Source organism: Falco cherrug, chromosome 9, assembly GCF_023634085.1.
Source record: "Falco cherrug isolate bFalChe1 chromosome 9, bFalChe1.pri, whole genome shotgun sequence".
Classification (NCBI taxonomy): domain Eukaryota; kingdom Metazoa; phylum Chordata; class Aves; order Falconiformes; family Falconidae; genus Falco; species Falco cherrug.
Window position 1 is genome coordinate 53,158,752 of NC_073705.1, and position 15,176 is coordinate 53,173,927.

General features: G+C 53.7%; 2 protein-coding genes across 7 annotated transcripts in view; one reads left to right on the plus strand and one right to left on the minus strand.

Moving 5' to 3' along the window:
• Window positions 1-1,248: 1,248 nt before the first annotated feature.
• Window positions 1,249-4,230, minus strand: NKX1-2 (NK1 homeobox 2). Its single transcript, XM_055720667.1, has 2 exons — window positions 3,999-4,230; window positions 1,249-3,034 (listed from the first exon to the last, which is right to left on the minus strand). Exons 1-2 carry the CDS (start codon window positions 4,228-4,230, stop codon window positions 2,451-2,453), a joined length of 816 nt encoding a protein of 271 aa, XP_055576642.1. The 3' UTR covers window positions 1,249-2,450.
• A 6,649-nt stretch (window positions 4,231-10,879) lies between these two features.
• LHPP (phospholysine phosphohistidine inorganic pyrophosphate phosphatase) overlaps window positions 10,880-15,176 on the plus strand; it is a 90,736-nt gene continuing 86,439 nt past the window's right edge. For 5 of the 6 annotated variants that reach the window (XR_008733847.1, XM_055720519.1, XM_055720524.1 and 2 more), the window contains exon 1: window positions 10,880-11,038. Coding sequence is in view for 5 of the 6 variants with exons in the window: in XM_055720519.1 (XP_055576494.1) it covers window positions 10,920-11,038 (119 nt within the window). In the remaining variant the exon portion in view is untranslated. The remainder of the gene's footprint in view (window positions 11,039-15,176) is intronic. The other variant, XM_055720520.1, reaches the window with a different exon arrangement.

The window sequence follows — 15,176 nt, forward strand, 5'->3', positions numbered from 1 at the left end:
CCATGACCAGTATCTTCTCTGGAATTAACTGTAAAACATTTTTGTGAATCTGGGCTATAGAAGTTGACTAAAAGCGGTGGAAAAAAGGGCTGCCATTTCTTGCACAGGAATGAAGTATTCAGATTTCCTATAAAGCTAACATCGTTTTGCCAAAGGCAAAATTGCTGGCAAACCGCAGAGCCTAGAAAACATTTATGAACAGCAAAACCACATCTCAAAGGAGGAGACAATTTATAGTATTTGTGTTATTTTGATTCGTAACGTTCCCTGTTTTTTGCTACGATTTACACTTCTTAAGGAATAGAACTAATCACAGGACAAATGACAGCACACAAGTCTTTTTTTTCCACCAGAAGTTTCAGTACAGTGCAGGTGACCAACCATTTCGTGCTCTGGGAACGTCTTAAAAGTGACAGCCAAATGAAATTAAGAACCGTTTTTTCATGCACAGCGATGCCAATCACATGTAGGAGACCACAAATAGTCAAGAGGATTTAGGTCTGGTTAGTCCTAACTTGTGGCAGGGAAAATGGACTAGACAAGCCTGGTAGAACATCTTTCTCTCTCTGTGGGGCTTGGCTACAGGCAGCCAGAAATGGACAGCTGGTTTGCTAGCAGTGTTGCATCCCGATGGCTCAGACACCTGGGGCTGCTGATTCAATGCCCAGAAAACACAGCAGCTCAGGATGTATGCTGTGTGGTTGTAACAACCCTGTCTTTTCCAACTCTAACTTAAGTCAAATCAGAGTTAAAAAGTTACTTTAATTAACCTGCAAGTAAATAAATTGATACAGTACTTATGAATTCCAAAACCATGACCCTAGGCGAACCTGATGCTTTGTTCATAGCTACACAAGTAATCGAGGCGACACCGAACACCTCCTCTTCAAGTGCGGAAGACAACGGCAGGCAATTTCAGTTAGCCTGCCTGCCAGAAGCTGTTCTCTAAGCCTGGCCTTGAGCGCTTCACACCTCGCTCCCTGCAAAGCTGGAAGTCAGGAAGCCAATTTCTGCAAGAAAGGGGTGTCCGCGAAGCCCCTCCTCGCAGCCCACCTGGAGGAGGTGGGGTACCACCAGCAGTCAATGCATGCGGCCCCAGGGCACTGTCTCCATACACACCCAGTGGGGAACTGGTCCACAAAGCAAACGCTGCTTTGTCCAAGTACAATTAAAAACAATTAAACATGGTATAATTTAAAAAAAATGTTTTATTTAGACAAACACAAGAAGAGCTAGATAGGATTTATGACTTAAACTTTTTGGTTGGAGAGCCAATGTATACTTTAAAACATCATAAGAGACTGAGAGGACAAGTCTTGAACAGTGTGTTGTAATAATTTGTAAAACTGCATGAGACAGATTTTTTTTAAACCAATTACTTCCCATCCGTTCAGGGACAGATAAGCCCCCAGCTAAAACTCCGTTTCATTCCGGTGCTTGTAACGATGAAGATGAAATGTGATTTTCCTTTCTAACAAATGCTCCAAAAAGCAAAAAAGAAAAAGCATGTGTTTCTCTGTTATGGAAAATAGGTCTCGGCATGCTGGAAATTCTGCATTTTACTTATTTTCTACCACAAGTGCCCCATTTTTAAAGAAATGAATAATGTAATCATTTTCTCTGATTTATGTTTTCTTTTCTGCCTCATTTGGCACTAATGCTGTATTATCACAAGAACAACTGTTCTCTGCAAAAAGAATGATCTTTAGACATCTCATCCAAAACCTCTGAAGTCACTGGGAATGAACTGAAAAGAAAGGCAGTGTACATTAGCAGCAACTGAACACTTTCCCACTGACTGGACAGATTTTCTACTTGTCGCCTGATGACACGGAGCTGCCGTTTCCTACACCTTCTCAGACAAAAAAGAGAAACTCTCTTCCAGGTGGGGTACCAAGTCCACGGCTTGCAGTTTTCAGGCCCAAAGTCAGAAACGATAACACAACATAAATCAAACAGGGCACAACCGAGTCCATGAGTGAATTCAGAGGATGTCTTCACCTGCGAGCATCCCTGGGATGTGACACGGCCACATGCACCAGCAGCAGCACTGACGGCAGTAACGAGCTCTCCGCATCTGGGACATGTGCTGGCAAGCCAAATGGCAGCGAGGAGTGTTTTACAAACAGACTTGGAGAAGAATTTGCAAGGAATTAGTGTCAGGCATGTGTAAAGAGGGTTACTTTTCCCATCTCCAACAGCTGTAATTACATCTCAAACGTGCTAATAAAATCCAGTGGTTACAGTGGCTTGGGGTTTGGGGTTTTTTTCCCCTCTGTGTCCAAGTATGGTACCTTACACATTCTGCTGTGACGCCTAGAAAAAAAATCAATTTCTTACACTTCACATGGCCATGCAACCAGCAGCAGTGAGGCCGCCGCGCCCCGCCTGGCTCCCGGGCGGCCCCGCCGGCTCGGCCCCGCCGCCCGGCGCCCGGCTCCCGGCCCGGCTCAGAGGTGCGGGGCGTAGAAGGGGCCGAGGTACGCGGGGCCGAGGAAGGGCGCGAAGGGGCCGCCGCCCAGCGCGAAGGGGGCGGCCGGCGGGCCGAGGCCGTTGGCGGCGGCGTACGCAGGGAAAGTCTGGAAGGGCAGAGCGCCGGGGCCCGGCGGGCTGGGGCTGCTGCCGCCCGCGGCCGCCGCGGGGGATGCGGCGGGGGCCGCCCCATCGGCGCCCGGGTGCTGCTTCTTCCACTTGGTGCGGCGGTTCTGGAACCAGATCTTCACCTGCGTCTCGGTGAGGCTGAGGGAGAGCGCCAGGCTGAGGCGCTCGCAGACCGACAGGTACCGCGTGGCCCGGAACTTGTTCTCCAGGGCCACCAGCTGCTCGTAGGTGAAGGCCGTCCGCGCCCGCCGCGGCTTGCCGCACCCCGCCTCGGCCCGCCGCCGCCGGGCGCCCCGCGGCGAGCCCGCCTCCTCGGGAGCGGCCGGGCGGGCCCCGGCCCCGGCCCCGGGCGGGCCCTCCTCGTCGCGCTCCTGCCCCGCTGCCTCCGCGCCGCTCTCCGCCGGGGAGTGCGCATCTAGGCGAGATGGCGGCGCTCGTCAGGGCGCCTCGGGGGGCGGCCGCGCACCCTCCTCCCGCCCCCCACCCCGCGCCCAGCCGCCTCTCCCCCGGCACCCCCCACCCGCCAGCGCGATAAAACAAGGGCAATCGTTAAAATCAAATAACGAGGAGGAAAAAAAAACACCCTAAACAACCGCCCGCCCGCCGTGCGGGAGCACCTCCGCGCTCCCCGCTGTGCCATCGCGTCTGCGGCGGGGAGGGGGGAGGCGTCGGTATGGATTTCTTACCAATTAAAAAAGAAGTTATTAAAGTCCCCTTCTGAAGCGAAATAAATCCCCTCCCCCCTCCCCATCCCCGCGCTAATGGAGTTTCAGATTTGCGAGGGCCAGATCGATAGATGTCATCTATTAAAGGTAAGTTTTAATCGAACAGTATCAGGATCAGCCCGGGGGAAGGAGGTTTGAAGTGGGCACCTGCAAGCTGCGGGCAGGAGATAGGCGGGAGTCGGTAATAGGATATCGATCAGCGGGAGCTAAGGCATCCTCCGGTGGGGACGGGCTGAGCAATTACCCAGCCGCCCGTCCCGCTGCCGGTCAGGGCCGGCCGGGGCAGCCCCGACCCCCACCCCGCCCCGGGGAAGGGCCGCCGTGCCGCGGGGAGAGCAGCCGCAGCCGGGGCCGGGATGCGGCGGCGGGATGCCCCGTCCTCCTCGGGCGGCGGCGGCTGGCCCCGCACGCCGGGAACCGGCGCGGGGGGGCGGGTAACGACACACCGAGAACTTTTCCCTTCGCATCATCGAGACTTAAAATCCAGCCCCAGCCCCCCCTCCCTCCCTCCCTCCCTCCCTCCCCCCCCCCGCGCTGCCCGCTGCACCTTCCTGCGAGAGCCCCGCACGGGGAGCGCAGCCCGGGCTCGGGGGGCCGGGGGCCCCCGTCCGCCGGCGCCTCCACCTGCTCGCCCCGCCAGCGCCGGCCGGAGAAACTCGAGCGCGTTCCTACCATGTGCCTCTAGTTTATTCCTCCCGCTGCCGGGAGCAGCAGCGTCCTTTCCTACTTCAACTCTTCCCAAACTTTTCTCCCGCTCGCCCGAGCGGGGGCCGCTGCCCCAGCTCCCCGCGGCCGGTTCGCGTCTCCTGCTGAATTTCTGGGGATCCAGGATGTCTAAGATGGAGAAGGAGATTTTATGATGGATGGGGGCCGCCTTGGCCCCGCGGTCCGGGCATTCCGGCATCCCCCCCACCCTCCGCGCTTCCCGGAGACCTGCTGGCTCCCAGCGCGGAGCCGGCGGAGGGCTGCGCCGGGCGCGGAGCCGGCCGCCTCCCGACCCGCACGCCTGGGCGCTGGCGGCGCGGAGTGAGCGCCGGGGAGGAGGGTCGGCGGGGAGGGCGGAGGGGCCGGCGGCGGGGTGGGGGCAGAGGAGGGGGCAGAGCAGCCATTGGCACGCCGCCCCCGCGCCCCCTCCCCGCGGCTCCGCGGGGCGCAGCGGGCGCCTCCCTCCCACCCTCCGTCCCAGCCTCCCGGCGACCGGGCTTTCCCGCTACCTGCCCCGGACTGGGGGGGGGGGGCGGACGACGACGCACGACACGAGACGGACACACGGAGGGCACGGAGGGCGACACATCGCAGCGAGGTGGGCCGGGGGCGGCCAGGAGCCCCGGCACCAGAGCCGGGTCCGCCGCCGGTGCAAGGATGCGGCGGCACGTGGCAGCCCGCCGGCAGCTGCTGCCCCCCGGGGTCCGGAGAGCCCCTGGTGCCGCTGTGCCCCCGCTGGGCCACCTGCAGCCCCCTGGGCGGGCGGGGGTCCGGCGGGGGGAGCCGCCTGTCTCGGCGGGACGGCTCCCGCACCCGCCTGCGCTGCGCCCCGCGGGTCCTGGCTCGAAGCGCTCCCGCTGCCAGCGGCCGTTTCAGATGTGAAACTACGGCGGGGACCGCGGGGGGAACGAGCAGCTTCTCATGCTGGGTCAGCCCGGGGCCAGTCTGGTTCAGACTCTGGGCCATGGGCTGCCCCCAGCTCCTGCAACTCACCCGTGGCATTCATGCCATTCCCAGTTAATAGGCAGGGAAACTGAGGCACGCCTGCTGTGGAGCAGTACCTGCCCCACCGAGCACCCTGATGAACCCTCCTTGCCTTGAGTGGTAACGCTTTGTTGTCTGTTCGCACCTGGAACTGGGATAGAGTAGGCAACAGCGGGCCAAGCCTCTCCACCCTGTGCCAGTCCCATGACCGTGACCACTTCTCGCCAGCAGCGCTTACAAGAAACCTGGTATCTCTACATCTGGTTCTGCTCAGGAGGATGCTTTTCCCTCTCAGCATTCCGGTGTTTGCTGGTGCCATGAATCAGGCTGAGGTGTAGATGCAGTATTTTCCGTCATAGGTTTGCCAAGCTGGAGAAGAAGGCTTTACAGTAGCATTGCCAGGAAAGGGGAACCTCAGTCCATCCCACTCCTACCAGTTTGATGCCAGTGCCAGCAAGAGATGCCCAGAGCCTGGAGAGGGATCACAGGGCAGCAGGAGAGCACCTGAAGAGCAGCACAAAGGAATTCCAGCCACCCCAGCCAGTAAGTCAGCTTCAGGGGGACCCCACGCAAATGCGAAGGCACATGGCGTGGGGAATAAACAAGAGGAGCTAGAGACATGTGTGCGCCTGCAGGGCTACAGTCTGACTGGCATCACGGAGAGGTGGTGGGATGGCTCCTTTGACTGGAGTGTTGGGATGGAAGGATACAGGCTCTTCAGGAAGGACAGTCAGGGCAGAGGAGGAGGGGGTGTCACCCTCTATGTCAACGACCAGCTGGAGTGCATGGAGCTCCACCTGGGGATGGGTGAGAGCCCACCAAGAGCTTATGGGTCAGGATTAAAGGGAGAGCAGGGGCAAGTGACATTATAGTGGGGGTCTGCTACGGGCTGTTTGACCAGGAGGACCAGGTGGATCAGGTCCTTTATAGACAGATAGGAGCAGCCTCACATTCACAAGCCCTAGTCCTCATGGGGGACTTCAACCACCCCGATATCTGTTGGGGGGGTAACACAGCAGGGTGTAAGCCATCCAGGAGGTTCCTGGAATGCGTTGTTGATAACTTCCTTCTCCAAGGGATAGAGGAGCCAATGAGGAGAGGTACTATGCTCGACCTTATTCTCACCAAGGAGCAGGTAGTGGGGAATGTGAAGCTCAAGAGGAGCCTTAGCTGCAGTGGCCATGAAATGGTGGAGTTCAAGGTCCTTAGGGCTGCAAGGAGGGCACACAGCAAGCTTGTTACCACAGAATTGGGGAGAGCAGACCTTGGCCTCTTCAGGGGTCTGCTTAGTATAGTACCATGAGATAAAGCCCTGCAGGGAAGAGAGGCCCAAGAAATCTGGTTCATATTCAAGGGTCACCTCCTCCAAGCTCAGGAGCGATGCATTCCTACAAAGAGAAAGTCCGGCAAAAAACACCAGGAGGCTTTCATGGATGAACAAGGAGCTCCTGGAAAAACTTAAACACAGAAAGGAAGTCTACAGAGGGTGGAAGCAAGGACAGGTACCCTGGGAGGAATGCAGAGAAATTGTCCAAGCAGCCAGCGATCAGGTTAGGAAAGCTAAAGTCCTGATAGAATTAAATCTGGCCAGAGACGTCAAGGGCAACAGCTAAAGCTTCTATAGGTACATCGGTGATAAAAGAAGGCTAGGGAAAATGTGGGCCCTCTCCAGAAGAAAACAGGAGACCTAGTTACCCAGGATATGGCAAAGCCTGAGGTACTCAATGACTTTTTTGCCTCAGTCTTCAACAGCAAGTGCTCCAGCCGCACCGCCCGGGCTGCAGAAGGCAAAGGCAGGGACTGGGAGAATGAGGAACCACCCACCATAGGAGAAGATCAGGTTCAAGACCATCTAAGGAACCTGAAGGTGCACAACTCCATGGGACCTGATGAGATGCATCTGCGGGTCCTGAGGGAACTGGCAGATGAAGTGGCTAAGCCACTATCCATCGTATTTCAGAAGTCATGGCAATCCAGTCAAGTTCCCATGGACTGGAAAAGGGGAAACATAACCCCCATTTTTTAAAAAGCAAAATAAGGAAGACCTAGGGAACTACAGGCCAGTCAGTCTCACCTCTGTGTCTGGGAAGATCATGGAGTAGATCCTCCTGGAATCTGTGCTAAGGCACATGGAAAATAAGGTGACTGGTGACAGCCAACATGGCTTCACTAGGGGGAAATCATGCCTGACAAATCTGGTGGCCTTGTACAACAGGGTTACAGTGTTGGTGGATAAGGGAAGAGCGACTGGTGTCATCTACCTGGACTTGTGCAAAGCATGTGACACTGTCCCACATGACAGCTTCGTCTCTAAGCTGGAGAGATATGGATTTGACAGGTGGACCATTGAGTGGATAAGGAATTGGCTGGATAGTCACACTCAGAGAGTTGCAATCAATGGCTTAATGTCAAAGTGGAGACCGGTGACAAGTGGTGTTGCTTAGGGGTCTGTATTGGGACCAGTGCTGCTTAACATTTTTGTCAGCAGCGTGGACAGTGGGATTGAGTGTACCCTCAGCAAGTTCACCCATAACACCAAGCTGTGTGGTGCGGGCGACACGCGGGAGGGAAGGGATGCCATCCAGGGGACCTGGACAGGCTTGAGAGGCCGGCCTCTGTGAACCTCATGAAGCGCAACAAGGCCAAGTGCAAGGTCCTGCACGTGGGTCGGGGCAATCCCAAGCACAAATAACAGGCTGGGCAGAGAATGGATTGAGAGCAGCCCCGAGGAGAAGAACTTGGGGGTGTTGGTGGATGAGAAGCTCCATGTGACCGAGCAATGTGCGCTCGCAGCCCAGAGAGCCCCCCGTGCCCTGGGCTGCATCCCCAGCAGCATGGCCAGCAGGGCGGGGGAGGGGATTCTGCCCCTCTGCTCCGCTCCCGTGAGACCCCCCTGCAGCGCTGCGACCAGCTCTGGGGCCCCCAGCATGAGAAGGACACGGACCTGTTGGAGCGAGCCCAGAGGAGGCCACGGAGGTGGTCAGGGGGCTGGAGCCCCTCTGCCATGGAGCCGGGCTGGGAGAGCTGGGGCTGCTCAGCCTGGGGAGGAGAAGGCTCCGGGGAGACCTTAGAGCAGCTCCCAGCACCTACAGGGGCCGGCAAGAAGCTGGAGAGGGGCTTTGTACGTGGGCACGTGGTGACAGGCCAAGGGGGAATGGCCTTAAGCTGAGAGAGGGGAGATGCAGATGAGCTGTGAGGCAGAAATTGTTCCCCGTGAGGGCGGCGAGGCGCTGGCCCAGGCTGCCCAGAGCAGCTGTGGGTGCCCCATCCCTGGCAGTGCTCAAGGCCAGGCTGGATGGGGCTGGGAGCAGCCTGGGCTGGGGGGAGGGGGCCCTGCCTGGGGCACGGGGTGGGACTGGGTGGGCTTTGAGGTCCCTTCCAACCCAACCCGTTCTCTGATTCTATGATTCATTCTGTGAAGGAAGGGGCACCCTTCAGCCAGAGGAGGCCAGGGAAGGCAGCCCTTGGTAGGAACCTGTTATTCCAACCTGCTTTTATTCCCAGGAAGAGGTGCAGACCACAGCCCTCTTCCTCTTGACTGGCATCTCAGCCTCAGCAGAATTGGGCTTTCTATTTGCAATTGCAAAGGCATAGGCCTTAAGATAATAGGAGAGCAAGAGATGAGATGAAGATGTGCAGGGTAATGTGGTTACAAGTAATTGTTACTGTTAATTATGTGGTGGCAGCATCCAAGAACCTGATTGGCACTGGCCTCTGCTATGGGCTACCCCACACCAGCAGAAGAGAAAGGAGCTCAGTCCTGAGGAGTTCACACACTAAAGCTGCAGAAGGATAAATCTTAGTTTTAGGGATGTACCCTAAAAGTGGTAAAAAGTGCATAAAAGTGAAGGTGGTGGTGAACTGGAAAACAGTGGTGCGTGGTAGTTGATTATTGCTAATGTATTTCAGGTTCCTTGAGGTGCAGAAGAAGGAGAAGAAAAAGGGGAGGAGCAGCTGCAGCCACTGAACAGCTTGGTACAAAAGCGAGATCAAATAAAGAAAATGGGTATGAAGTCTTAGGGCAGATCCTGTCAATGTTTTTGAAACAAGATTCTTTTTGTGGCATAACATTACTTTCAAACTATGTGGACAAACCGTAAGTATTGTTGTATGGTAAATAAGTGTATGGCTCAGTATTTTAAGAATGCTTAAAAGCCTTGGCAGTGCTAGGTATTTTTTTTGTGTTTGAAGGAAAAAAAATCTGATCTATGTGAAACTACAAATACTTCTGATTGAGTTGTGTCTGCGGGAGCTGAGGAGGTAAATTGCAGCATTGAGATTAATTTGTGAGCTAGCAGACATCTTCAAGTATCATCCATGCATGCACACTGACCTACAGACATACATGCATGTGAAAAGGCACACACGAAAAAGCATAGGTTTGTGGATTAGTTTTAGCAGAGCGTTTGAAGTTGGTCCGTTTCCTAGCTCAAGCATTAAAATTCAGCCCGAGTTCTGTCTTTAAATTGCTTTGATGCTAGGTGGGTTTCAACCCTGACCTGTCCTGACGGCAAGTGATGGCTGTAACAAGCTGTGGATCAATATTCATAGCGGGTGTCCTGGACTGATAACATTATCCAAGACAATGTTCACTATCGGTGGAGACAGCCGAGATACTGCGCCATTAGTAATGTTGTTTTAAATAACCTGATCCATTTCTGGATCTATTTAATGAATTTCACAGTTTAGATATTATCTTTAAGGAGAAGCCAGAGGCTATGGCAGAAGCGGTGATGCAAATCAATGCTGCCAAGGCTCCTCTGCTTTTCTTAAAACAAAGTGAACTATAATTCCACGACAACTCCTTAAATATTCTGGGAGTCGTGGCATGCTATTGATGGAATTAGAATAAGAAAGCATTGGGGCTTTATCAAGGGAGAAAACAATGTTATCTGTAAAGCTAGAACACAGCTGATAAAGTCTTATCCGTGATTGTAAAATGGAGGGGATCGGTTCAATTCTTTATATGATGAGCCAGGGTTTTTTTCTCTGTGGTCTGTATGAAGTGCTGGGCATGTAGAAGATACCGAGGCAGGGCATGGCCCCATCAGTGTTTCAGCTGAGCTGACATGGGTCCCGCCAGCCTTGTGCCGCTGCGTGGCTCAGTGCCACGGTCCCCAAGGGCCAAACCCTGTCCTGCCTCAGTTTCCTCAGACCCGCAGAGGCGGTGCGGGCTGCCTGCGGGGTGTGTGGTGAACCCTGGCTCTGCGGTGGCTGCGGGAGCGGTGTGGGGATCTGCCCTCGCACCACTGTCTGTCCAGCCACGCTCCCGCGCCACGGGGAAGCGGCGGGATGGGTGGGAAGATGGATGCCAAGTGTCTCGTGCTTTGGGAAAGCCTGGCCCAAATCAAGGCTCCGGGTGCTGACACGAAGGTATCGCTGAGGGTCTGGAGCCCTTCCAGAAATGACACAAGTAGTATAAATCCTGAAGAGAACACGGATGTTGCCTACGCTCTTGACAGCTTCTGGCTCAGGTGCCATGTGGGTTTCAGAGGATGGAAGTTTTTTTCCCCGGGGATGCCATGCCTGAGGGGGCTTATGGCGACACGGGGAGCAAGCCCCGGCCCTCGCTGACCCGCCGGGCGCCCAGTCCCCGGCCGGCCCCCTCGGCCGGCTGCTGGCGGCGGGCAGCCCGGCTCGCCCCGCCTGAGGAGAGGAGCCGCGCTTCTGGGGCTTGCCTGCAGCCGCCGGGCACTGCCGCGCTGCTGCTGCCGTCTCCTGGAAAAGCCAAACCTGGCCCGTGCGGCCTCAGGTGCCTTCTTAAAAAACCCCAAAATAAATTAATAAGTGCATGGAGAGGCGGCGCGGCGGCGGCGGAGCGAATCGCGCCGGGCGTGAGGCGCGGTCCCGCCCGCCCGCCTCAGACTCCATTTCCCGGCAGCCCCCGCGGCGCGGCGGGGGGAGATGGCGGCCTGGGCGCGGGCGGTGCGGGGGCTGCTGCTGGATGTCAGCGGCGTCCTCTACGACAGCGGCGGCGAGGGCGGCGGGGTGCCCATCGCCGGCTCGGTGGAGGCGGTGCGCAGGTGGGTGCCGGCGGCTCGGCTTGGCTCGGCGCGGCGCGGCCCGGCCTGGGCCCCCCGCCGGGGGAGGAGGAGGCGGCCGGCGGCGTGAGGGGCCGCCCGGGGTGCGGGGGGGGCACCCCCGAGCATGGCGGTGCGGGCCGGGCGCCCCGAAACGCGCAGTGCGGGCCTGGCCTGGGCTTTGCAGCTGCACCCGAGGCCGCGCGGGGGTCGTGGTTTGCGACAGCCCCGGCTGTGGAGCCCCTCGGCTTGCTGTGTGAAGCTGAGCGGGACAGGGCAGCAAACGTGAACATTTTGGATCACCTTGGTGGTTTTTAGGCTTTTTTAAGCTGTGAGTGTGTCCACTGAGCTTGTGGCTCCGCTGTCCCTGGGCTGATGGGGACAGGGGACAGGGGCCCGGAGCAGCGCGCGCAGGTGACATCCCGCTTGATTTTTGTACTTGCTGTCGTCACCGCACGTGCGGCGGGAGCGGGCAATGGGTGGGAGATCTGGCACGTTCCCCCTGTAATAATTTAAAAAATATGGCCCACGCTGGCACGGTGCAGCTGTACATTGGTTAGCTTTGCTGTCAGGTTAGCTGGGGCTTCTTGCACAGAACTTGCAATGCAGCAGAAATGGAGAATTTCAGGGGTGCAGTTAATGATTGCCCAGCTTGTAAGCGACTCAAAAGCAAAATACTGTTATGGCGAGTTACTTTCCAGCGCCCACAAGTAGTGAACTGCTTCCCTTTTAGCTGAGTAATGCAATCCAGTTAACACAAGCTGAGTGACCGCTGCTAAACAGACAGTGAGTTCATTAATTTAACTTAACTCACTTCGGTGAACTAGGTTGACTTGCCAGCGTGTTTGTATTGGCCCTGCTTGAGCAGAGGAGGATGGGACCAGGGAGAGCAATGTCTGCAAGGCCATTTTTATTTAAAGATAGGTACTAGTTTGTGCGTTTGCCCTGCTGGAGGAGGTCATGGGTTTCTTGAAGAGCCTTTTGGCTCTGCGTGATGTTTCACTAACCTGCTGCAGGATCCTTTCATGTGGCGAGTGCTGCTGTGTGTACCCCACTTGAAATGTTTTAAATATCTAAATACTGAACCTGTGTGAAACATTGACAGCCTCCTTGGCGAGCACCTCTGTGGCTTCTGTTTTCTGTGGCCACCCAACACAAACATACTTGTGGTGAGTGCTTTATCAAGCAGGGAAATAATGCAGGAAGAAATAATGAAATCACTACAGTTAATTGTATGAGGTTAGTTAAATACACGCCTAATTGTTGGTGGAACTGCCATGGAAAAGGCAAAACCAGAGAAGATCCAAATGTACTGGTGATAGAAGAAGGCTTTGCTGCTGCTTTGTTGGTTTTGTGTTTGTTTTTTAATTATATCTTTGTTCGTATTTCTTAATATACGTGTAACAGGCACATAAAGTGTCTTTGGATGAATTTTCTGTTTTTGTCTACAGGACGACTTTCCAGTGCTGTCAGAAAGCAGTGTTTGAAGCAAATTGAAAGCTTATTGAGGCTCTTGGCCCATTTGTGGTGCTCAGCTGGCCCCAGCCAGCCGGAGGGAGCCATGGGGGCTGAGAATGCTGACAGAAGAGCAGCGCGCCAAGGGAATTCGGTGAAACTAGGCAGAGAGAAAAGTTGCTTTTATAAAGACATTGTACTGAAATCCTGTGGCACGTGGGTTTTCCAAGGGATTGTGTTCCCATTCCTTCATGTCCCTTTTACACAATATTTCACAGAGGTTTCTGTTCTCGTGCCTTTCTGTACCTGTGCTACAGACTCAGGACTCAAGAGGAACCCTAAGAGAAAAGGCTTGTAGCAAAATGAAGGCGTTTGTTTTTCTCTGTAAAGCAGCCTGTTTGCTGACTGCGAAGGGTCAGGCACTGCTGGGGTGGGCTCTGCCTGGATTACAGCTCCCTGGCTTTCCTTCTTGCCTTGCTCAAATCCTGCTAATACTGCTTCCTGCTGAGGCTGATGCCCATGCCGGTCTGTTGGTGAAGGACAGTCTTCTCCTGCTCTCCATCTTCCAGGAGAACCTTACTACCCTCCTCTCATTTCTTGCCAATTGGTGCTTTCTGTGGGGACCATCACGTATGCCAAGTTTGTGCAGTGCGTAGCATGGGACAGCCTGGATCATAGCTGAGGCCTCCAGACATGGACAAAGTGAACATAAATAACAACTATGTAATTACTGCTGGAGATCAGATTGTTTATTTAAAAACCAGGACATATTCAATAAGGTCTGCATCACAGTTTACCAGATCCTTTTGGCATACTGTTTTTTTCTTGTAGGTTTTTAAACTTTCTTTTTTGTTGGGTTGCAGGCTGTTATTTATTAACTTTTGTCACTGCATCTGCTGAAACCTCCTTTATGGAGGCAATGTAAACTGCAATTTAACTGGTAGCAATATCAGAAATATGCCAGTGAAGCAACAGTGAAACTCTGGCCTTGGGCTAAATGTAAGATATTACAGACTTCCTCTTGAAACATTGGAAATGTCTAAGCCCTTGTTTCTCCTCAGAGGTTTCTGCAACTCTGTAGCTAATCCAGCCTGTCTGACCCGGTGGGGGCTGCCGGGGTCTTTGAGGACAGTTTGGAGAGGTGATCTAGCAACGGGCTTCTGAGAACTGTGCTGGGCAAGTCGATCTGTTTTGGTCAGGATCTGGTGAGCATTGCTGGTGCCTGCTGTGCTGCCGGAGGGGTGACAATGCCGCACTGCTTCGTGGGCTGCTGGGCTTCTCCTCAGCTCTGTGCATGAGGCTTGTTTCAGAGGGAGCATGCTGGGAATTGGTGGTTGGTTTTGGCATACGTGGGCTCCGAGGAGTTTCATATCAATGATCAATGGAGAAGAGGTGGTGGTAGCTGTTGAAACTGGGAATGGCAGAAGTCAGTATGGAGAAGTGCCAGGAAGGGGAAAAAAACAACCCCAAACGCTTTGTTTGGATCGTTCAGTGTAATGGTTAAGAATAATCGTTTTCCCTGAGTAAAGTGGAGTAGCCTTATTTATCTGCCTATTAGGTTAGTAATTGTGCTAGCTCACACCATTTAAAATTGTTGTTGACTCATTATCCTATTGCCAGTTGGTCATTAATATTTGTCTGCGTCATAGTACAGCTCGGTGGTTTCAAGCAGGTGGATTAAAGCTAAAAGCAGCTCTTTTTAAAATGAATTCATTTTTGTATCAATTAACAAATAATTGCAGATAGATAGGAACTTTATAACTAATTCAAATTGAGATCTTTTGCTAAAAGACATGTCAAAAATCTTTTAGTGCATATATATGTTCAATAGGAGTCTTAAATACCATTTTGATAATTTATACTACAGATGGGGACTCTCATAATATGACAGCTGACCTGTTCTCTTCAGATTGCCTTGCTACATCATCTCCCACACCATTACAGTAATTAACTTTGCATAACAACATATAGTACACACCAATAAAAATCATAAGTAAATATTTTCATTTGTCATCGGTTGCACGTGACTGAAGGCATTTCAGCTCCTTAAAACTATATTTGCTGCATGATTCTTCTTGATTTCAGCCAAATTCTGCTCTGCAGTTATTTGAGTTAGTATTTGAGAGAATAGCAATGTAATTTCTGCCAGTGGAATTTGGCCCGTTTTATATTTATGATGGCTACAGGGGTGTGGTTCTCTCATCTGTTTGTTTTTAGCTAGCAGTAGAGTCAGATGGAGTGGAAAAAAATGACCGAAGAAGCTGACGGACACTGAAACATCCCAACCAAGATGACATTCAGTAACGCACTTCCCAGTGCTGTGGAGACCCTCCTGAGGAAAGCATCAGTAGTCACTATCTGAGTCGGTATAACTTGTGTGAGGAACACTAAGTGTTACGACTGGGAATGCTTTATTTATTGCTAATGTACCTGCATCTCTGATAAAGTTTACCTGTGAAATATCTTAGGTTTCGGTATGTACTGAAAGGATAAGCCATGGAAGTATTTGTTGTACAGAGCAGACCTCCTTACGCACTTGCATAATGATAAGGCGAATCTGGATCCTTCTTGTTATTCAGCTGGGCTATGGCAGACAGGCATCTGTGTGCCTAAAGGCATGGGCAGCCCTGGTTTAACCCAGAAGCTAGAGTGCCAGGAATGTTATTAAATCCACCGGGGGGCTGCT